The sequence below is a fragment of the Malaclemys terrapin genome, chromosome 4 (assembly GCF_027887155.1).
Source record: "Malaclemys terrapin pileata isolate rMalTer1 chromosome 4, rMalTer1.hap1, whole genome shotgun sequence".
Taxonomy (NCBI): domain Eukaryota; kingdom Metazoa; phylum Chordata; order Testudines; family Emydidae; genus Malaclemys; species Malaclemys terrapin.
Window position 1 is genome coordinate 65,606,390 of NC_071508.1, and position 23,896 is coordinate 65,630,285.

Consider the following 23,896-nt stretch of genomic DNA (forward strand, 5'->3'; position numbering starts at 1 on the left):
GCCAGAAAGAACTCACCCGATATGCAAGATGCAGGAAACCAATTGAGCTGGGTCATCTATCCATCACATTCTATAGGTGTAGTGACACTACGAGAACCTTGGCTATTTTTCTTGTCTCCTGCCGGTGGGGGGTACCTTTGTTTAGACTGTCATAGGAGGATACTGAAGAAAGAAACTGCTAAATCTTTTATGTAATAAGGTCTCCACTTAGAAATAAGTTTTTATGTTCACTTTTTAGTTAGTTTTATTTGTTTTAAAAATAAATTTATTAAAAGGCAAAAAAAAAAAAAAAGGCATTCCCATTTTGGGTGCTTACTGAAATCAGTTACTTCAAATATTTTGGCAGTTTGCTGTTGTGCATGAGTGATCACCTGGAGTTTAAAATCTGTAATCGGGGGTCCAGACTTTATGCAGATATTCCTTTAAGTTTTACACGAGTAATGCCTGCAAGCCCATGCTTTTCTAAGAACATTTAAAATATTAACATAGATCAAAGACAAAAATGGGTTTTTGTATTATGCTTTTAAAAAAAAATAATCTCAAACACTAATTTAACCTGCAGAATTCAATCTGTCGTGTACAAATGTTGTTTTCTGATGTAGGGCCATTTTTGCAGTTTAAGTGATATACATTTTCATACATAAGTCTCAAGTTGTCAATTACATCCCTTAAATTTTCAGTTCTAGCTGCACCCTTCCAGCTGAATCTCCTGTGTGTTTAATTTTGTAATTATAAATACTTTTATCAAAATCATACACATCCTTTTATGTCTAACTTCTCTCACTTCTTTTGACTTTATTGAACAGTTTTTTACCAGCCTTTTGTTCTAATTTGCAGGCTAATACTTTTTAATTAACCAAAATATGTATAGTTTTCTTCAGAAGCTTATCCATATCTCAAATACCATACTCTCAATTTAATTATATTTTTTTAATTGTCTAGGTGCTTTGATCTCTTACTGCTAGCTTCCAAGTTTCAATTTTTTTATTTTTTTTTTTTTTTGGCTGGAGGTTTTTTTATATACAGTAGAATCTTGTTAATTTCCACTAAAGACTGGGACACCTGTTGCTAATGACTGAATTTTATAAAATTAATTGAGTGAATGAAAAAAATTGAAAAGAGAGGATATTGCATCATATTGTTTTTTGTAAATTGTAGAGGCATTCATACACCATAACGACTTAGATGTGGACAAGTTTGTTTTAATGTATTAAAGGTATTTTATATGAAATGAGATGTAATAGATTTTGTAAATGAAATATACTGCTGCATTTACTATAAAATCTTTGTTTTGAGTTGGGGATAGAGTAGACTATCTTGCTTCTGGGTAGATAAGAAGAGTTCTACTATATCAAAATATGATGTTTCATTGCCAAGCCACAAGGCACTACCTGCATTTTCCTCTGAAATGCTCAATCTAACCATATGATCTGTTCTAAAAAAATGAACCATATTGTTAATTGGAGATTTTACTCCAATTAGATGATCATTCAAGTGAAGACTTGTTGCAACGGGAAAAAAGGGCCACACGGTTGACTGATTGATAGTGACCTCTAAATAATGTTAAAAACAATGAGACAAATTTGGCATGAGCATACAGACTGAGGGTACATCTACGTTGTAATAAAAGACCTGGGGCATGGCCACAGCTGGGGGTCAGCCAACTTGGGCTCAGACTGTGCAGCTAAAAATTTCAGCATAGACATTGGGGCTCGGGCTGGAGCCCACAAGGGGGATGGCTCTCAGAGCCAGGATGCAGCCTAGGCCTGAACGTCTACATTGCAACTTTTAGCCCTGCAGCCCAAGTACAAGTCAATTGACTTGGGCTCTGAGACTCTGTGCCATGGATTTTTTTTTTACTGCAGATGAAATCCTGACCCACTGAAGTCAATGGGAGTCTTGCCATTGATTTCATGGGACCAGGATTTCACTCTGAATATTCCATACAGATTCCTTCAGAATTTTCCCACAGAAGAAAGAAATTCTCCCCATCTTTAGGCTACTCCCATTGCAATGGAAAGAAGTTTTAAATATATCAGTGTGGAAAAATGAGGAATGCTAAAACACACTATAATTAAGGTCCCCAAAATTCCACAGCCTCTGGAAAAATATGACCAAAAAGAACTAAAAGCAGCCAATACATCTTCACAAAGGTAGACACTTGCAGAGTGGGCCTATCAGAGCCTGGTCTGCTCGGGTGATGGGTATGAGGCCAGGTGTTTCTCCCTGGCTCAAAGGACTGCTGTTCCTCCCTTTGTTGGGAAACTCTGCAGATTTAAAGACCAAATACTAAATCTGTAGATTTGTCTGAGGGTGGTGAAAATTAACAGATTAGACAGCATAATGTTACACCAAAATATATGGACAGTCAAAAAATGGAATATATGGGATTTAAAATTTTTAGATGTGGTATTGAGAAGATTTAGAAGAAGATTTTCAAGATTTAGATATACTTCCTGGTATTGAGAATCTATTGAAAACCATATAAAATGTGAATTTAATGTTTCCTTTTATCAGATACAGCTAAGAATAAATTGTCTACATTATTTTAACTTGATGCTGCTTTTAGTGAAATATGATGAACTATGATACCTTTTCCCTCCATTTTTGTTAACTTGCATGATAATTCAGAAACAAGATTCTGGTTAATTAGGAAATCTGTATATTTCTAGATTCTTCACATCAGACAGATCCACAGAAAGAAAATATGAATGCTATAATGTCAGAGTCTTGAAATGGTATACAGATAGCATGGTTTTTTTAATCTGCAAAATTGCAAGTTTAAATAAGGATTAATACATAACTCAGCCAAAAATTTTTTTTAGTCTAAATTGACTACTTCTGCTGTGTGTAAATCATCATGATCTAGGAATGAGATTAATGCCTACTTATCATATTTTTAATTTTTTATGCTATTAAGAGAATAAGAAAGGATTTATTTTTATAACAATTTAATGTCTTTATTATCATTCCAAGTGTCAAAATGGTAATAAATGCTGTTATTCATAAATATTTTAGTTGCCTGTTTATTTCCCCTTTCTTCCCTTATTCACAGGAAAGTTTTTTTTCTTAATTGTTATTTTGTGTACGATTATTTAGTAGCATATATTTTCTAGTATCTAATAAGGACTTACACCTAGAAAAACTGAGAAACTTTCAGTAGTTGTAATTAAAAATGTGTAGATATTAAAAAATAAGCAATAGAAAAGATATGTAAGTAATAAGCAGCCTGATCTTATAGGGTTTGAGTCAAAGTCCACTAGTCAACAAAAAGACATAACATAATCACATCGCCAAAAGAGACGTCTCCGTAGTGAATGCCTCCTGGAACAGGGGTTTAGGGTATGTCTGTATCACAGATGCAACAGCGGCACAGCAACAGCGCTGTAGTGCCTGAGTGTAGATACTTGATACAGCAACAGAGAAGGGTTTTTCCATCATTGTAGTTAAACCATGCCTTCGGGAGGCAGTAGCTAGGTTGACAGAAGAATTCTAGCGGTGTCTGTACTGGGACTTAGGTCAACTTACCTGTGTCTCTCAGGATGTGAATTTTTCACACACCCAAGTGATGTACCAAGGTTGGACATGAGTTTTAGATGAAGATCAGGCCTTAAATTATCATTACAGCTACATTTCAATGATTATTTTGTAAATTTCATAGAGCTACAGGCCAGAAGGAACCATTAGATAATCTAGTCTGGCCACCTTTTATATTACAGGCCATTAAATTTCACCAAATATTTCTATATTGAGCCCAATGACTTTAGGTAGACTAAAGCATTTCAGACCTCAGGAGTCTAAACTGTTGTGTGCCATAGGCAGAAAACAGGAGAGACCAAGGTGCCACCAATACCTGAGGCCCCTGCAATGGCAGGGAATAGATAAGGGAAAATGTCTGGATGATCTTAGCATGTGATCCTCACTGCATACTGCTGCAGCAGACAGTGAAAAAAACCCTAAGGCCCTAGCCAATCTGACTTGGAGGCAAATTCCTTCACAATCCCAAATTGGGCAACCAATTTGATCCTGAATGTCTGAGCAAGACATATCAGCCAAGCTTCTAAAAAAAGAGAATTCTCCCCACCATTTCAGACCAGTGGCCCACACTGCCCAATATCCCATCTCCAGCTGTGGCAAATCTCTGATGCTTCAGAGGAAGGTGAAAAAACACCAAAGCACAATCCACAATACATCCAGTCAATTTTGCTTTGGGGGGAAAAGATTCTTTCCTGATCCCTGCAGAATGCTGGCTTTAGCCCTGAAACCTGAGATTTAATTACAGCTCTGCATTAAGACAATAGCTGTAAGTTTTATGAGCAAATTGAGGGAAAAGCCCTTAAGACCCACCTAGCAGGATCAACAACCTACAAGGGGTGCCAGGACCAGGTAAGAGTGCAGTATCACACCCTGCCCACCGGAGACACTCACAAGAGGTGAATTGTCCCCTGTCACAAGGACACTTCAAAGGGGTTTGGGGAATGGGGTGTACCTATATTGTTAACCTGCAAGGCAAACTAAGGACTGGCAGAGTCCAAAGGAGATGTAACACGACAGAAAATTCACCTTGTTAGTAAATTTTGGGGGAAAGAGCTGAAACCGATTCAGTTGGAGGTGGAAATGTGGAAAGGAGTAATATTGAAAAAACTATGTCTGATGGTTGGTAGCAGAAAGGGCCATTGGCATATTTTCCTGCATATATAGAGGCATTTACCTCATGGAGTAGAGAGATAACAATCACTCTCAATACAGCTTTGGTGTGATCTAATCTAAAAATATTACACTTAATTCTTGGCACATCAATACAGTAAACATATTGACAAACTGAAGAGTTCACAGAAGAGCAACAAGGAAGAACTGATTTATGAGGAAAGATTAAAGTGCTATATATGTATAGCGTGACTAAGAGACAATTATGCTGAAACGTAAGTGCCCAACCCTGTCTCAGTGGAGTACCTGGGAATACAACTGGACCCTAATTTTATGAATATTTAATGGGTAAAAACATTACGAGAAGAAATTATTTAAGGTAGTCCAAAGGGAGTATAGCTAGTAGTAAAGGGATGTAATTAAGAAAGGGAAAATAAAACCTGCATATTAGGAAAAATAATTCTTGAGAATTAGATCTGCTAGAGTGCGAAATAGTCTCCTAAGGGAAGTGGTGGAAGTGTGTGACATATTTAAAACTAAATTACATAAATCACTAGAAAATACATTATATAGAACAATCTTGCATTGACAGGGGGACAGGCTGGATGACCAAAAATTGCATAAACTCTTGTTTCTTTGAAAAATATATTTTAACAATAAAGATGAAATGGAGGGCAACCCTAGTTTAATATTCCCCTTGTGACGTTCTGAATGTTGTGGTATCCTACCAATGCCAAGAAGTCGCATTTACTGACATTCTGTTACCGTTGTGTTCAAGTTGAAATACACTGGGGCCCAATCCTACAGTCCTTGTGCAGGAAATATGTCTCAGTGTATTGCAGGATCAAACCAGATCGTGAAACTCTGCCCCCACCCATAATGAGTATCTTGGAACAAATCATGGAGCTGTGCTGATTTACACTAGCTGAAGATTCTGGCTCTTTTGTATCACCAGTGGACTAAATGGACTGCAAAGAATTCCATTATCCTGCAACTGTTACTCAGTTTCCAATTCTCTGGTAAGCACATGGCAGAGCAGTGTTAATGCAGAAATATGTCTAAAGAAATTGGTAAGGAATTACTTGATTTTTTTCCTGCACCACCTCTTTCATTTTGAGATCAAATGACACTAGAACGGGATATGAACATTTAAAAGAGAGATTAAACAGTTCAGGTTCCACAGATCCACACGTGGAGGGGGTGCTCTGTGCCCAGCTCTGCTGATACCAACGTGGAATGGAGATGAGTTGCCTCTGAGGTAACTTGGGCCCCCTTGGAGATTTCTGTGCCTGGCAGTGATGGGAATCTTCAGGCAGGAAGGGCTTTTGGTTTAAGAATCGGGTTTAAGAGATTTCACAACTGCCCCAAAATCTCAAAATTTTTAATGGTGATGTGGGTTGAAAGTCCAAATGCATTGCAACCTGGAACTATCATTGAAATAGACTAAAGAAACAAGAGAGAAGGGTTGTGTCCAGATAGGCCCAAAGGGGACAGTTTTCATTATAGTCTAGATTCTTTTTGAGAAAGCTGTGGTTTTATTCTGATATAAAAATGTATTTGACATGCAATTATTTTTCCAAAGGGAAAACTAAGCATAATGATGGGGTGACTCAAGAGGAAAATCTCTAGCTTTACAATTGCCAATTGTAGGTAGTCATGAGACTGCATGGTAGAGGGAGTAAATCCGGGCAGCATAACTCCCGTATCTTTGTCAAACTCCAATTTTGATAATTACTTTTTCTAAATTCTCCCTATTTCAGATTAATACCATCTTTGGCCCAAATCCTGCAAACTTTTATGCACATACTTTAGAATGGAACTACATGTGAAGTAAGCTTTTGCAAGATCAGGTTATTTGTTATTAAAAGCTGTTTGCTTCTAAGTGGCTGTAGCATTGCAGTCCAGATTTGGCTGCATTTCAGTGGTGCATAAAGTGGTTTGTACAAATTTAATACCTACCCTTGTACTTACACGGTGGGATCCATGACGGGACTTACGCATTGCAATATTGTCAGAGTACTTAGCCTTTAAGTGCCTAGAAAATCACGCCCCATAGGTGCCTAGCTCTGCTAGTGGTCCATGATGATGTGTTCAGCTGCATAAGTCTCATAGGTAGGGCCTGAAAGAAGGCAGCTCCCTTATAACCTTTAGCCGTGTGGATACAGTTCTCACGCAGCATGTCGGGGGCGAAGGAATTTGAAGAGGAGCCTCCACTTCAGTCACTGACCCAACGCCCCAGTGACTGAGCGACCTGCGCCTGCTCGCCCGCCCCGCCCCGGCACCCTTCTGCTGCGCGCCGGGGGAGGCCGGGGGCTGGCCCGGGGCAATGCCCCCCCCTCCGCCCCTGGCACCATGGCTGGGAGGGGGCAGCGAGGGGGGCGGAAGGGAGTGGAGCGGCGGGAGAAGGGGATTGGCTGGCGGGAGGTAGGGCGGCAGCAGACGTCGCGCACGGTTGAAGCGTCCCCGTTGCCATGGAACCCGTTGCGGGCGGTGATTGGCGGAGCGGGCGGTGCCCCGGGGGCCGATGGGAGCGCGGAGCCGACGCTGCGAGTTTCAAAGCGGCAGTCCCAGGTAGAGCGGCCCTGTCCTGGCCTCGCGACAATTAGCGCTGGGCTGGGGGGTGGCGGGGTTCGGGGAGGGCGCTGATGGGACTGGAGGCAGGAGTCTGAACGGGGGGTGGTGGTTTGGGAGGCCGGGGATGGCGAGGCCTGTGGGTTGGGAGCTGGGGGAGGGGCACGAGGGTGGGGGCCTGTGGGTTGGGAGCTGGGGGAGGGGCACGAGGGTGGGGGCCTGTGGGTTGGAGCTGGGGGTGGGGCACGAGGGTGGGGGCCTCTGGGTTGGAGCTGGGGGTGGGGCACGAGGGTGGGGGCCTGTGGGTTCGATGCTGGGGGTGGAGGATTGTGGCTTGGCAGAGTAGGAGATAGGAGGATGGAAGGGCTGAGGATTTTGGCTAATGGTGGGGGGCCTAACTGAAGGGCAAGATCCATTGGTGACAGGCCTATGAATGGGCACTGCCCTTGTTCTATTAACTTCTCCTGACAGGTACTTACTGCCTCCATGCTCAGTGCTCGGCCCAGGAGTAGGAGGAGGGTCGCCCATTCCAGCCCTCCGTCCCCAACCAGCTCTGAGGATGAGCAGCCTTTGAGCTCCTCCACTTACTCCTTGCTCTCCCCCATTTACCATCAGAGCTTCCAGAGCTGCAATGAGGAGGAGAAGGAGGATAGGGAGGAAGCAGCACTATCAGCTAGGGGGCAAAGAACCTTCAAGAGGAATAAACACAATAGGTAATGTGCATGTACTCCCATTCCCTGGCTGTCTTTGCTATAATAGAAGCAGCTGGGTCCAGTAGGTAGCACCAGGAGCCAAGACTCCTGGGGTCTGTTCTCATCTCCATCACTGATGTGTGACCTTGCCCTTACCACTTAAGACAAAACTTTCGAACGTGGGTGTAGAAAGTTAGACAGCCAAATACTTATGTAGTCACCTAATGAAGGCAATCTAACTTTGAGGTAGTGAGAAGTTATAATTTCCATTTTTTTTCAGGTCAGTGGGAGTCTCAGGTCCTTGGTATTTCATCTCTGAATATCCGATCACTTCTGTAGCTGCCTAGACAATGGATTTGGGACTGTAAACATCCACTCTTTGGAAATGTTATTAATCTCTATGTGCCTCAGTTTCCTTTATTAAAAGGGAATGATACTTGCCTACTTTTTGAATGTGCTTTGAGAGTTAGAAGATATTTTCTCTCAAATACATAAAACTACTACCCAACACAGGGATTTGAGGTGTATCAATTGTACCAGCGTTGGCTTCCAGGGTTTTGGACTCCCCATTTCTCGTTCTTTAGTTGTTCCCTTTCTTCAAACAATTCTTCCCTCCCCATCTGTTTTTCTTTCCTCTCCCCACCTCAGTGGTTGGGAACAGGGTTGTGATGAATAATCTGTCACATTCCTCAAAAGGTGGCTGAGAAGACGTAGCAGCCAGGACCCTTTCCAATGAAAAGCATACCAGATCTACACCTTGGCTAAGAATAGGCACAATTAGCAAGACACTAGTCAAAATGCGTGTGCTAGACACTATGGTTCTGTAAAATTTGGGACTCTTTTTCAAATAAATGAGTCTCTTCAGCTCTTATGCATGAGTCTCAAAAGCTTGCTTGGATACCAATAATCATTTTCACTTGAGAGATGAAAATACAAAGTACTTAGCAAGGAAGCATTAAACATCTAATTATTATGAATTTCTGCATAGAACTTTCATCCTACTTTATCTATAAGATAATGACTCCAGGAAAACTTCTCCAGGTTCAAGAGGACTGAGACAAAAAGAATGGTAAACATAGCACTTTACTTGATAAATCTTGGCCCAGTCCCCCTTCAAGGCATCTTTAGAGCCCTGAGGGAAGTTCTCAGGTCCCGGTTTCACTTTACTCCTGTTCTTGTTCCTCTTTCCATTACCCATCCACCAGCTTGTCCAAGTACCTGTGTTCCTTAGCCTTCATGTCAAGCTTCTGTCTCCTCCATGCTGCCTGAACACGAGCTGGGGGAATATTGAGAGAGCAAAAGAAACTGTTCTACAGGTCTCAGTTCTCATGCCCGTTACTACAGCAATCCCTGGCAGCTGTGAATGCCATTGCAGAAAAAGTCCTTGTAACCAGGTTGTCTGAGCAGCAACCTCTTGTGGCCGGTCAGAGCATGACTCACACCACTGTGGGTCCCTCAGCATCACCTCTTGCAGATTATGGAGTCTGGTGCCTAAGCCCTCGCGTGCTCAAGCCCTTACCCCTTCTAGGGTGTCAGAGTCCAAAAACTCCTAAACTTCAGAATCAGTATTATCTGTAGGTTTGTTGTAAGGACTCTTGCATGTCTGCTTCAGACGTGTCTCTGGGCATCTAGTCCCTTTTGGTTGGTTTTCCTGGGCTTAGTCATCCTATTCACCAAATGGTTCACCCAGGTAGCAAGCTGCCTTAGGCTCTTGGCTCAACCCAAGCTTCCCTTGTCAAAGAAGTAACATAGTTCTCTCCTTCCTGGTCAGCCCTGGAGTGGCCTAGGTCTCCCTCTTTTAGCACCCCGTTCCATGCCTGATATTCGCTGCAAATATAGCAGGGTGGGGTCATCTGGATTCACAAGCTTCTTTAACCCTCTTGTTGCCACAGTGTCCTCAACCTCTGCTTGTTAGTGTGGGGCGAAGACATCCCATCACAGTCCCTGCTCAGTCCCAGGCTGGAACACGCTCGGTTAGCTCCATGGGGATAGAGTATACTTGGTACTGACAGAACAGTACTGAGCATGTACATATGGCGATTTTCAGACACTTATAACGCCACGAAATTTGGGTGGATTCTAACAGGAACTGCAAAAGGCACCTACCTCTTTAGCCTCCTGCCAACCCTGGCCAAATTTCAAATCCCTGCTCCAAAGCATGGTGGCTCTGGAGCTTCTGAATGAAACATTTAAAAATCTTTAACCATTGGTAAAACAATTTATTTTTCCCTAATCTCAATTTCTTAAACAGGTGACTCTCTTGTGTTGAAATTTAAAAAAAAAAAAAAAGGGCAGACACTCGTGGGAAATTTCAGCTCAAACAATTAAAGCATGGCAAAGTTTTATAAAAGAAACCTTTATAGGCAACCTTAGTTATAAGGTGTTACTGCTAGCTCCACCTATGATCTTGGGTCACTTACTTTCAGCATGCATCTTGATAGGTTTACTCTGATATATTGACTTAGTGAATCTACTGTTAATAAAAGTCACTAAACTTTCTATTAATCAAATTTCAGTTCTTCTGACTCAATACATATAACTTGAGTTAGGGAGTTAATCTAATATAAATTCTCACTTAGGATTGTGGTCCTTTCAGAACTCCCTGACTTGTTTTTCTTCAGAATAATGCATAGTACTGAATGTTCTGGCACAGTGGTTTTCAACCTTTTTTTCATTTGTGGATCCCCACAAAGTTTCAAATGGAGGTGCCTGCTCCTTTGGAAATTCAACCTCTGGTCCATGGACCCCAACCATAGAAGTCTTGCACTGAAAACTGGCTGAACAGAATTCAACTATAAATGTTGCACATGCTCGGCATGGCATTTGATTCAGTGTGAGTAAGGGCGCTAAACTATGGGCTTTTATAGTAACGACAACATTTCCAGGTTTTGACCTGTAGGTGGGGGTATTCACATACTTTTGATCAGAGAAAATGGAATGCCTTTTCTGGGATCTGAGACTTAATTCATAATCACCTTCTGCACACCCCTTACACATAATCTGAGGACCCCCAGAGGCCTGCAGACCACAGGTTGAAAACCATTGTTCTATTACTTCAGAAAGTGGTCCTGTGACTTTCTATCAAACTTTTACGTGATTCAGACATCGGCAAGCAGTATTCAGCTCATCCGTGTCACAAAATTATTAGCTGATAATGAATTACAACTGGTAGACAGTACAGAATACAGCATGTTTAGGTGGCAATATAAAATAAAAATCATTGAATTTTAAGATTACTGCATCCCTGTTTCAGATTCCATTACATCAATTTGTTTTGTTACAAAGGGTGTTTTTGTAAGGTTAGCCTGATGTTTTCAGGCAAAAGCTCAGTACTTTAACAAAATACACTATTCAAAATTGCTTTGGATTTGACACATTAGTGGCTAATGTTTTGGGAATTCTTTATTTGTGAGTCTTAAAGATGGAAAAGACTCTGTCCTTGCCAGTGTAAAAGTGCTTGCCAAACTATTCTTGTTTATGATTAAAACTAACTTATAAAATTCCAGTGGGTTCATCTGTGAGTTTTCTACGTGTGGTGTGTGTGGTTTTTTTTTTTTTTTTTTTTTTTTAAGGCTATACAGAAACTTCCCTTCTTTCAGCCAATATGTTTTATCCGGTCTATAATAGTCTAAATATCCCAGATATGGCTTCCACCCCATCTCCTGGGAGACTACAGAGGGTTGAAGTCAATAGGAGTAGAATTAGGCTAATGCTGAGTCCTTTTGAAAGTCCAGTCCTACCAGTATAATGGCTCGTGATCATATTCAGCCTATATTTTCCTCTGCTTAACTTAATCTGATTTACTCACAGTTAGTCTTTCTTTTACCACCCTAAATAATTTTTGTTTTGGTTTTTACACCCTTATATCTATTTCCCTAATTCATCAAGCTATATGTTTGCTTAATGTTACTTTTCCTGTAACATAAGAATGGCCATACTCGGTCAGACCAAAGGTCCATCTAGCCCAGTATCCTTTCTTCCGACAGTGGCCAATGCCAGGTGTCCCAGAGGAAATTAACAGAATAGGTAATCCCAGCTTCTGTCAAATAGAGGCTAGGGACACTATCCTTGCCCATCCTGGCTAATAGCCATTGATGGACCATCTAATTAGACTTATCTAATTCTTTTTTGAACCCTGTTATAGTCTTGGCCTTCACAACATCCTCTGGCAAGGAGGTTGACGCTGCATTGTGTGAAAAAACACTTCCTTTTGTTTGGTTTTTAAACCTGCTGCCTATTAATTTTATTTGGTGACCCCTAGTTCTTGTGTTATGAGAAGGAGTAAATAACACTTCCTTATTTACTTTCTCTACACCAGTCATGATTTTATAGACCTCTATCATATTCCCTCCCTTAGTCATCTCTTTTCCAAGCTGAAAAGTCCCAGTCTTATTAATCTCTTCTCATATGGAAGCCTTTCTATACCCAAATGGTTTTTGTTGCCCTTTTCTGACCCTCTCCCAATTCCAATATATATTTTTTGAGATGGGGCGACCACATCTGCACACAGTATTCAAGATCTGGGCATACCATGGATTTATATAGAGGCAATATGGTATTTTCTATCTTATTATCTATCCCTTTCTTAATGATTCCCATCGTTCTGTTTGCTTTTTTTGACTGCCGCTGCACATTGAGTGGATGTTTTCAGAGAATTATTCACAAAGACTCCAAGATATTTTTCTTGAGTGGTAACAGCTAATTTAGACCCCATCATTTTATATGTATAGTTGGGATTATGTTTTCCAATGTGCATTACTTTGCATTTATCAGCCTCGAATTTCATCTGCCATTTTGTTGGCCAATCACCCAGTTTTGTGAGATCCTTTCGTAGCTCTTCGCAGTCTGCTCAGGACTTAACTATCTTGAGTAGTTTTGTATCACCTGCAGATTTTGCCATCTCACTGTTTACTCCTTTTTCCAGATCATTTATGAATATGTTGAATAGGGCTGGGCCCAGTACAGACCCTTGGGGGGACATCACTATTTACCTTTCTCCATTCTGAAAACTGACATTTATTCCTACCCTTTGTTTCCTATCTTTTAACCAGTTACCAATCCATGAGAGCACCTTTTCTCTTATCCCGTGGCAGCTTACTTTGCTTAAGACCCTTGGTGAGGGATCTTGTCAAAGGCTTTTTGAAAATCTAAGTACACTATATCCACTGGATTCCCCCCTTATCCACATGCTTGTTGACTCCCCTCAGAGAATTCTAGTAGATTGGTGAGGCATGATTTCCCTTTACAAAAACCATGTTGACTCTTCCCCAACAAATTATGTTCATCTATGTGTCTAACAATTCTGTTCTTTACTATAGTTTCAGCCAGTTTGCCCGATACTGAATTCAGGCTTACTCACCTGTAATTGCAGGGATCACCTCTGGAGCCCCTTTCAAAAATTGGTGTCACATTAGCTATCCACCAGTCATTTTGGTACAGAAGCTGATTTAAATGATCTGCAATTTCACATTTGAGTTCCTTCAGAAATCTTGGGTGAATACGGTCTGGTCTTAGTGACTTATTACTGTTTAGTTTATTAATTTGTTCCAAAACCACCTCTAATGACACCTCAGTTTTGTAGCTCTGTTCTAAACGTCCTCCAGTTTTTCAGTCTTTTTCTGATATTGAGTGCAATAATGGAGGTGCGGTTTAACCAGAGTCCTGTATTGAAGAATCGTCCCTGCCACCTTCCACAAAATGATGTGTCTGCACAGAATTTTGTTGGCCTCTTTTCCTGCTATATCAAATGACAGCCACTATTGTCCTGGTCTCTTTCACTATGACTCCTCAGGTTGCCCCCCTCAACTGAATAGTTAAATTTTAGATTATTTTCTTCCAATTTTATTAGCTTGCATTTTTCAAGTTAAATCTCACATTATTTTCTACCCATATGTTTAATCACTCTGTTCCCTTTATAATATTTCTCTGCTCTCACTAATGTTTACAATAGTTCTCAGTTTAGTATTGTCTGTGAATAATACTTATGTTTACCCTTTTATAGGTTATTAATCATGATAAATGAGGCAGAATTCTGTTAGATATGAAGAACAAGTACTGAAGTTGCGGACCCTTGAACTCCTTTTATATTGAAAAAGAATGCTATGTTTAAATATACTTTATTTAAATAGAGTAAATTGGTTTTATAATGTTACTATAGCATGCATTTCTGGATGTCCATTATACTAAATCAATGGGACTACTCACAGTAGTAATGTTAAGAATATAGGTAAGTGTCCACAAGACACCAAAGAAATCTGGCATAAATTGCTGTGGGGAGGGGTATTTCCATTTTTATTGGCTGAAAGAAGAGAAGTTTCTGTATAACCTAGAAAAATATGTAAACTCACAGATGAGCCCACTGGTATTTTATAAGTTAGGCTCCGTTTTGATCAAAATGAATATACATATATTTTCACATATGAACTAGCATGTGTATATGGTGGTATTCTCATAAAGGTTTTATTGGCATGAGGTTGGGATGGCTACCTTACTCATGAGTGGTGAAGAAAACATAAATGAGTTATATGGGGCATCCCAAATAAGTTCTAATAAACTATTTAAGTTTTAGAAAGGATTTTTATTAGGACTGTTTGTGTGTCTCTCTCCTCAAAGTTCAGGTGCCTTGGTACCATGAAACCAGGATTTTAAGGGACATTAAAATCTATTACTAGCTGTGAAAGGCTGAGAGATACTGGACTTGTTACTGATGGAATGTAGCAACAAAGATGGAATATAGCAATTGTAATTTTAACTCCCTGCTTTTCCCTGATCCATACTTCAGGAGAAGGAAGGAAACACTTGAACAGGTTTTTTGTTTTCTTGTTAAATGGTAGCTGTTTGAATCTGCTCCATAGTTTGGAACATTAAAATTAGTCCTTAAGAAGATGGGCTAATAAGCAGAGTAAAGTGAGACAATCAAAAGTGCCAAAAAATAAAATGTATCACTTGAGTCTACAGGTTATCACAGAGTTGCAGAAGTAAAGGAGTTTATTTCATGTAGTCATGAATACCCACGGTATAAATACATGTCATTATTTAATGTCAGTTGCACTGGTTAATTTGGAAATAAATTTGATTTGAAAATAGTATCCACCAAACATTCTTCCCTTTATATTTCTCATTTGTAATTCAGTAATGCTGAAAGCTGTAATGTAACAGAAAAGAAAAAGCAGTCACCTCTGACAGATAATCTTTCGCCATGGGAAGAATGGTTCATTTGCAAAGAGAGAGAGCTACGTGTCCGCTTACAAGCCAGAGCTTTAGAGGTGAATATTTCTGAATATTTTCCCTTAAATTTGACAGCAGATTAACAGGCACTGAAATGCAGGTTTTTTTCTATTTATTGTGAAAACAAGATACATTTGTTCTTTATCTTTAATGTCTTTAGACATGCATAGTTTTTGTTTGTGTAAACCAGTGTGATTCATGTTCCATGCATTTCTCTTTTGCTAAATATTATGTTTAATTGGAAATGTGGTGTATATATTTTGCTTATCCAACTGTCCAGTAATGGTTGAGGTTTAAAGGATTAAAACATATTTGTGTAATTGGTACCTTGATTTTCCTCATGGTTACATACGCCTGCATTTAAGCAATAAAACACGACAGGGCGTGCATTGTGTATAGGAACGCCAAGGTACATGGTTAGACATGAGGCATGTTGTTGACAGCCACCTAGGTATGTTGTATCAAACAGTTGTATAATCTCTTCCCAGAATATTCACAATAAGTGCTTCTCACCCCAGCATTTCTTTTCCTTTAGCCATCTGTTGTTTTCTTATAAATAACCTACTCCTGAATAGTAGCACTGTGGCAGAACTAAGTGAGCCTCCTTTTCCTAATTGGTGTGTGTGCAGTCCTGTTGTTTAAGCTATATTAGCATTTACAGTCAGGTTGGGGAAGCATAGCATAATGGTTAAAGAAATAGAATCAAAGCTGGATCATTGGGTTCATTTCTAACCTGTGCCACTGGCTAGTCATGTGACCATGAGCAAATGTCAACCTCTCTGTGCCACGTTTTCTCCATCTGTAAAATGAGTATAACATACATCACAGATGTTTTTTGTGTCTTAACTCATTGGTGTTTTGAAGTACTTGCAGTCTTCAGATGGAAGGCTAGAGAGAAATGTTCTATGTTTTATGCTGTGTTAAAGATGAATGGAAAGCTAGAATCACTTAGAACACATTCCTGGAGTTTACCAACTTTCCTAACATTCAGCACATATTTTGGACTTCCTTTTAGATTTTAAGTTGGCACTCATCTCTTCTCCCCCCTCCTCTTTCTCCCCCTCCTCTTTCTCCCCCCACCTCCACCCCCACAAAAAAATTTGATCTAAGATAATTTCTGGTGGTATGTGAAAAATGTGATTCATATATAACCTAACTCATCAAGACTGGATCAGAACCAAAGTAGTTTACTTCTGTGTGCTTGAAACAATGGAATGCTTATATAGTACACAACTTGGGCTTGGTCTACACTACCCCCCCCCCCCAATTCAAACTAAGGTACGCAACTTCAGCTACGTGAATAACGTAGCTGAAGTCGAAGTACCTTAGTTCGAACTTACCTTGGTCCACACGCGGCAGGCAGGCTCCCCCGTCGACTCCGCGGTACTCCTCTCGCCGAGCTGGAGTACCGCAGTCGACGGCGAGCACTTCCGGGTTCGACTTATCGCGTCCAGACTAGACGCGATAAGTCGAACCCAGAACTTCGATTTCCAGCCGTCGAACTACCTGGTAAGTGTAGCCAAGGCCTTAGAATGTCTCACTCTGTGAGACTTATTTAGTGACATGGTAAAAATTGATCATAGCAACAAAGAAAACAATAAAAGGGGAAAAACAAAATTCTGAATTTATTTAATTTAAACTCTATAAATATTAGACATTAGGAACCTTCACTCGCAATGATTTTGATAAAAACTTAAACTTGTTTGTAAGAAGAGAAAAGCACATCTGTTTTTAAAATATCACATTAACACTATTTAAAAAAAAAAAATCTAGACTAAGCTCCTGAGAAACTTCTGGGTGTTTGTTTGTTTGTTTTTTGTTTTTGTTTTTCAGAATGAGTGACATTAGAACTATCCTAAACAAAGGGAATATGTAGAAAGTGATTCAGAATGGATGTTTCTTTCAGCATATATCTTCTAGGATAGAGGTTCTCAACTTTTCTTTCTGAGGCCCCCACAACATGATATAAAAACTACAGGGCCCCATAGGGGGAACTAGGGCTTTAGTCCCACAGGGACCTGGGCTTCAGCTGAGGGGACTTGCGCCTCCCTCCCCCAGGGGGCTGTGTTGACCCCTGGTTGATAACCGCTGTCCTAGGACACTTTTGATATCATTCAAACAGAGGAACATGCCTGCGGCGCAGATTCCTCAGGTCCTTAATGAAGTGGTAATTGCCTGGCCCTTGTTAAAATACATCACTAATTAATTTTTTATCAATTTATTGTGTTTTGTTTTTGTTTTGGTTTGTTTTTTCTTTGGGGCTCTTACAAAAGTTAAGGGCAAATTATTTTTTATCTGTATTAACTTCAAACCCAAGAATTGCCATTGGAAATTGAGATTCTCCCTTAAAAATTGATAGTACTGTACAGACCATAATAATTTGTGTTGAGGAAATAACTATATAGAAAGAATAATACAAACTCTGTTATATTTCCCACAATATAAACCATTCATTTTTAAAACATGAAGTTTCATTCCAGCCTTTCTGGTGATGACGATAGACTTGACAAATTTACACTGAAGTCTTGTTCACACTTCCTAATCTGACTGAAGAATAAACTCTTTGGACTTGATTATAAACCTCCTTCTCTACCCCCAACCTGTCCCCACACTACTCCTACTCAGCTCTCCTGGCAGGATATGAGTAACTCCCACCAACTTGTGTCCTGAGGAGACACTCTCAGAACATCTTCGTCCACACGAGTATGGGCTTGATCCAAAGCCCATTGAAGTCAACAAGTCCTTCCAATAACTTCAGTGGGCTTTGGGCTTCCATGAGGCCCTTAAATTCCTGTAATGCACTGATAGTTACACATAACTGCTGAGTGACTAGAAGAACAGGAGTACTTGTGGCACCTTAGAGACTAACAAATTTATTTGAGCATAAGCTTTCGTGGGCTACAGTCCACTTCATCAGATGCATAGAATGGAACATATAATGAGGATATCTATATACATACAGAGAACGTGAAAAGGTGGGAGTTGCCCAACCAACTCTAAGAGGCTAATTAATTAAGATGAACTGTTGTCAGCAGGAGGAAAAAAAACTTTTGTATTGATAATCAAGATAGCCCATTTAAGACAGTTTGACAAGAAGCTGTGAGGATACTTAACATGGAGGAAATAGATTCAGTGTGTAATGGCTCAGCCATTCCCAGTCTCTATTTAAGCCCAAGTTGATAATATCTAGTTTGTATATCAATTCAAATTCAGCAGTTTCTCGTTGGAGTCTGTTTTTGAAGCTTTTCTGTGGTTTCTGTGGTTAAATTGCCACCTTTAAATCTGTTACTGAATGGCCAGAGAGGCTGAAGTGTTCTCCTACTGGGTTTTGAATGTTATAATTCCTGATGTCAGATTTGTGTTCATTTATTCTTTTGCGTAGAGACTGTCCGGTTTGGCCAATGTACATGGCAGAGGGGCATTGCTGGCACATAACGGCATATATCACATTGGTAAATGTGCAGGTGAATGAGCCCCTGATGGTGTGGCTGATGTGATCAGGTCCTATGATGGTGTAGATATGTGGACAGAGTTGGCATCGGGCTTTGTTGCAAGGATAGGTTCCTGGGTTAGTGTTTTTGTTCTGTGGTGTGTGGTTGCTGGTGAGTATTTGCTTCAGGTTGGGGGGCTGTCTGTAAGCGAGGACAGGTCTGTCACCCAAGATCTGTGAGAGTGAGGGATCATCTTTCAGGATAGGTTATAGATCTTTGATGATGCACTGGAGAGGTTTTAGTTGGGGGCTCAAGGTAACGGCTAGTGGCATTCTGTTATTTTCTTTGTTGGGCCTATCTTGTAGGTGACTTCTGGGTACTCTTCTGGCTCTGTCAATCTGTGTTTTCACTTCAGCAGGTGGGTATTGTAGTATATGTAGTAGTGACATGCCATCTACCTCTGAATGGCCTTGAGTTAGGTTTTTGCAGTTAGGTTTATCATGTATGTTCCTTTTATGTAGCAAAGTCCTGCCACAATGCGTGCAGATGGGTGAAGAGGCAGGTAAATAAGCTGAGATAGCAAAGTTCATTTTGCTCTTTGACTCCAAATTAATGGAAACTTTTTCAGCCCATAGAAACTGAAATATTCCTCAAGGATTTTTCCCTCTTTGCTTACTTTTCCTCCTCCCTGACTTCTAGCCCTCTCTGAACTATGGAAAACTTTCATGAATTTCCTACTATATTTAACACCACCAACATTATCAGCATTGAAAGTACTAGTGCAGGGGTAGGCAACCTGCGGCACGCAAGCTGATTTTCAGTGGCACTCACACTGCCCGGGTCCTGGCCACCGGTCCGGGGGGGTCTCTGCATTTTAATTTAATTTTAAATGAAGCTTCTTAAACATTTAAAAAACCTTATTTACTTTACATACAACAATAGTTTAGTTATACATTATAGACTTATAGAAAGAGACCTTCTAAAAATGTTAAAATGTATTACTGGCATGTGAAACCTTAAATTAGAGTGACTAAATGTAGACTCGGCACACCACTTCTGAAAGGCTGCCGACCCCTGTACTAGTGTAAATGGGCTGTCACTGCTGTTTTAAATTCTAGCCCACCTAATTCTGCTCAGAACAGCTGTAACTGAAATTATGTTTAAAATGTTATCATCAACCAGCACCCTGTTTGTTTTAGGACATCCAGTGCTGATGCATTTTTGTGCAGATTTATATTGGCCCTATATCTTCTGTAAACATCATGGAATTGGTCATATAGAAATTATATATTTGACAGCCTTTGTTATTGCAAGAAATTTGAAGCAGTTTCTACTGGGGGAAAAAAAATCACTAGAAGTCTTGAACTGGTACCAGTGACTTTCAATGGTGCCAAGGCATACATATGAAAGAATTGATTTCAGAAAGTGGTGCTTAGCAGTGGCAGCTTAAGCTAAGCATCTAGTGTCTTATTGTCAATCAGTAATGTGCACTTCTGAAAAACTATTTTCTGTATCTCCTTAAGAAATTATTATTGTTTTTTTGAAAGAATTGCTTGTCACTTTCAATATATATATTGTGTAAAAGGAACTGAGATTCTTTATCATAAGCCAATGCTGGGAAGCATTGCAGCTTAATGATTTTGTTAAATCTGAACTTTATGCATTTCAGATTACTTTGGCTTATATTTGAAAATACTTTATGTATGCAAATTTGTTTTAATTAGGAAATGAATTTACAAGTGGAGAGAAGAAAAGAAAAGCAGGAACTTGAAAGGAAAAAAAGGATTGCTGAAGAGAAACACAAGGAATGGGTGCTGAAAAAGAATGAAGAGGTAAATAATGCATTAATTCAAAATACTCAAATATCCAGTTATTTAATTAAATCTGTCCTTTTTACTCAGACTCTTCAAGCATCCATATTTCTTTTTCTAAGTGAGCACACATTTTAATAGGAAACGTAAAAAAGCCACACCCCCTGAAGTTCAAAACTGTATCCTAAAATATTCTGTGCCTCACTTTTGCTATAATTGATAAGGGAAATTGTATTTGAAAACTCAGAAGACTAATGACTAGCTTGATTGTTCTGGCACATTACCCTGTTAAGTGTGCCCTGCGTTCTGTTCTTCGGTGCAGTCTCTCACTTGCTGAGTGCTTCTTAGGACCCTATTACCAAAGAACTTTGGGGAGAGCATATGCGTAAATTATATGCAATATATGGTGCAGCTAGTAGAGCAGAGCCAAGAAAGATTTAGATAAGAAAATGGCTTTTTTGGTGGCAATCACATGATCCTGGAGAAGAGGGGAAATATGAGCACTTGTGGCCATATTACCTAAGGATATAAAGTCACCCTTATGCCCCCTCCCAGATATTTACCAATTTTAATCAGATAAATCATTTGTCATTCTTTATACTACACTCCAACCGAGAGGCTAGACTATGTTCTCTAGATGTCCTTTCTACGTAGAACCGAGCCATTCAGAGACTTTTCAAGATTGTGGCATTTACAGACAGGTTAAAGTGTCAGATTGTTTCAACCCAGAGACTAAGTTGCTGTCTAACTGCATCAAGATCTGTTATGAGCAGGCCAGTTTAGATTCCCCAGCACAGATTAGGGCTTACTCCACTGGGGCTCAGGTAGCTTCTGTGGCATACATGAGAAAGCTCTGTGTGGGGCTTGGAATATATCTTTGTGAGGCACTGAAGTCTGATGCCTCTGTTCTGAAATCTTTTAAATAGACTTCAAACACTCACCAACTTCACATCTGGTTAGGGCTTGTGAGTCACCAGAAGTGGAATGCATGTTGAGAATGATTAGAAGAAAACTTACTTACCTTACAGTAACTGTGGCTCTCTGAGATGTGTTGTCAACATACAATACCTGTCCTCCTTTCCTGCTACCATGGAATCCTAGAACATCTGGATTCTGTATTGGTGAAGGAACTAGTTGGGCCTGGTCCCCCTCTTTATGCGCTCAATACGTGGCATATGCGTGGCCCCAATGGACACTGCTGGACAAAAGATTCTGATCTCAGACACATGGAGAACGTACACTCCAGAAGTGGAATACATGAGTACAACACATCTCAAAGAACCACAGTTCTGTTTTTTTTCTTGCATTTTAATATACAGTACATATATATTTTAATATCAGTTATGATGTACCAGTTGTGAAATGTAGCACTTTGGTGAAATGGCTAGGAGGTGAAATTTGGAGACTTTTGCTAGCTGGCAATGAGGGTTTTATTTTCTGTTTTAAAAGGATATAATACCTTACTCAATGGAGACTTCTATACCTTCTTAGTCATCTTGTTTAAATTACCATAGGAAAATAAATAAAGTTACCTTCACCAGTTGGCATGCTTCTGTGTAAACATAATTTGCAATTTTTAGAGGTAGTTAGTGGGTTTAAAAATAACGTTTTATGGCACTGAGCTGTCAAAAAGCACTATGTTCAGTTGTGAAAGATATTTATATTGACATGAAATTTTGTAGTTCAGTAGGAACAAATGCTTAGTATACAGTTCTCTTAGGACACTGATAAAAGACATGGCCATGGCTGGCGTGGGTCAGGTGACTTGGGCTTGCTGGGCTATAAAATTGCCATGTAGACGCTTGGGCTGGAGCCTGGGCTTTGAGACCCCCTCTGGGGCTTGGCCAGTGGGTGAGTCTCAAACTCTCCATCAAGCTAAAATGGAGACTTGTTTTTCTGTCAAATTAGTATTGAGTCATTTGTGGGCAGACAGATTATCTATTTAACCTGTGTTGGTTAAGCTGCAGTGTGTCTCAACTGCTTACAAAGTCAAAAGAACACCAATCAAAACACACTAGCCTAAAAAAAAAACCAAAAAACCAAAACAGAATACTATTTTGAATCCAGTGGAAACATTTGATTGAAATGGAGACTAGCGTGGTGGGTGTGGGTGTGTAACAGGCACACTTTTCCTCTTTTGTTATACTTTCAGATTTATGTATAAAAATACCATAAGATATATTGTGGATTTCCATGTATAATTTATAAGCAGATTAGTTATGATTGTACACACTCAACAAGCCATTTCAGTGTTAAAATAGCCTTCACTTTAGGGGGAACTGAACGGCACAGGAATTGGAAATAGGTTAACAGAGCCATTAAAATGTGATGCAGGTAATTACCACTTTTTGCTATAATCTCTTTCTGGTTTATATTAGGTATGCATTTGTCTGTCAAGTCCAGTACTGTATATAACCCCCAGTCTCACATGGTGCTCTCCAGAGACAGTACTTAGTGGACATGTGCATTTTTTTAAAGACATTCTTGTTTGCCATCTGATTAGAGAGGCCTAAGACTTGACTGGGTGTGGAAAACAAACTACTGTCTTATCTCTCCTGGTCAGAGTTGATTTGTGGGGAAACTTGCCTTGCTGTACAGTTATTTGTGTTTTACCTAATTTGTTTTTGTAAATAGAGAACTTGAATCTGGCACTTTTCATGTGTCTTAAATTCCCTTTTTTTTTTTTTTTTTTTTTTTTTAAAGTTTTTCCTTAATCTTAAAGGATATGAATCTAACAACTTTTAAAGGGGCAAAGTTCGCTGGCATAGTGAATAATTTATTTTGGCTTGAAACCAATGTAGCTCAGACCACTGTTTGTGCATAACGTATTGCACCGTCCTTATAAGGAAATTATTAAAACTTGCAGAAGTAAGGCATGTTTTATGAAGTGAATTTAGGACTCAATTTAGTTTCAAGCAAGGATACAGTAAACTTATATAAAGTGTATGTGTAAATTGTATTGGCTCCTAAATTGCTTCATGGCTATAATAATTCTGTCAGCTTTTTTCATTAAAGTTTATGCCACTGTTCTTAAATCAACCCTCACTTAAATTGTAACAGTAGATATAATGTATAAAGAAGTCACTGTCCAACATCCAACTTTTAGATTCTTTAAACAGCTTCTAGTGATCTAACAACTATTTACACTGTTTACTTCCATTGTTGTTCTACCTGTCATGACTATTGGGAGGATTAATGAACCCACTTTAGTGATTTGTTTGTTGAAGATGAAAAGCACTCCATAAATGCAGAGACTCTGTTCTTTGTGACTTGCATAGAAGATGGCATCTTGCGTTTGTGACTTACCAGGCATAGACTTGATTAATTAATAGTTATGGGAGGGACACCCTGCAAATAGGGTTGCCGCTGCTTCTGTCAACAGATATGTGAGTACCAGCTTGTGTTTGGGAGTTCATGTGCATCAACAAAGAAGTAGTGAGTAAGTTCTCATTCATAGCTGACCATCTTTTTATAATATTTTATTATAAATAAGCCCAAGAGGAGAAAACTATGTTCA

General features: G+C 39.7%; 1 protein-coding gene across 2 annotated transcripts in view; it reads left to right on the forward strand.

The window, feature by feature from the left end:
* The first annotated feature begins 6,908 nt into the window (after positions 1–6,908).
* The window catches only part of CCDC34 (coiled-coil domain containing 34), a 30,042-nt gene continuing 13,054 nt past the window's right edge, over positions 6,909–23,896 (forward strand). The window contains exons 1-4 of one of the 2 annotated variants that reach the window (XM_054026877.1): positions 6,909–7,218; positions 7,834–7,931; positions 15,043–15,175; positions 20,293–20,400. In XM_054026877.1, coding sequence (XP_053882852.1) covers positions 7,000–7,218; positions 7,834–7,931; positions 15,043–15,175; positions 20,293–20,400 — 558 coding nt within the window. In that variant the 5' untranslated portion in view covers positions 6,909–6,999. Of the gene's footprint in view, positions 7,219–7,689; positions 7,932–15,042; positions 15,176–20,292; positions 20,401–23,896 lie in introns of both variants that reach the window. The other variant, XM_054026876.1, reaches the window with a different exon arrangement.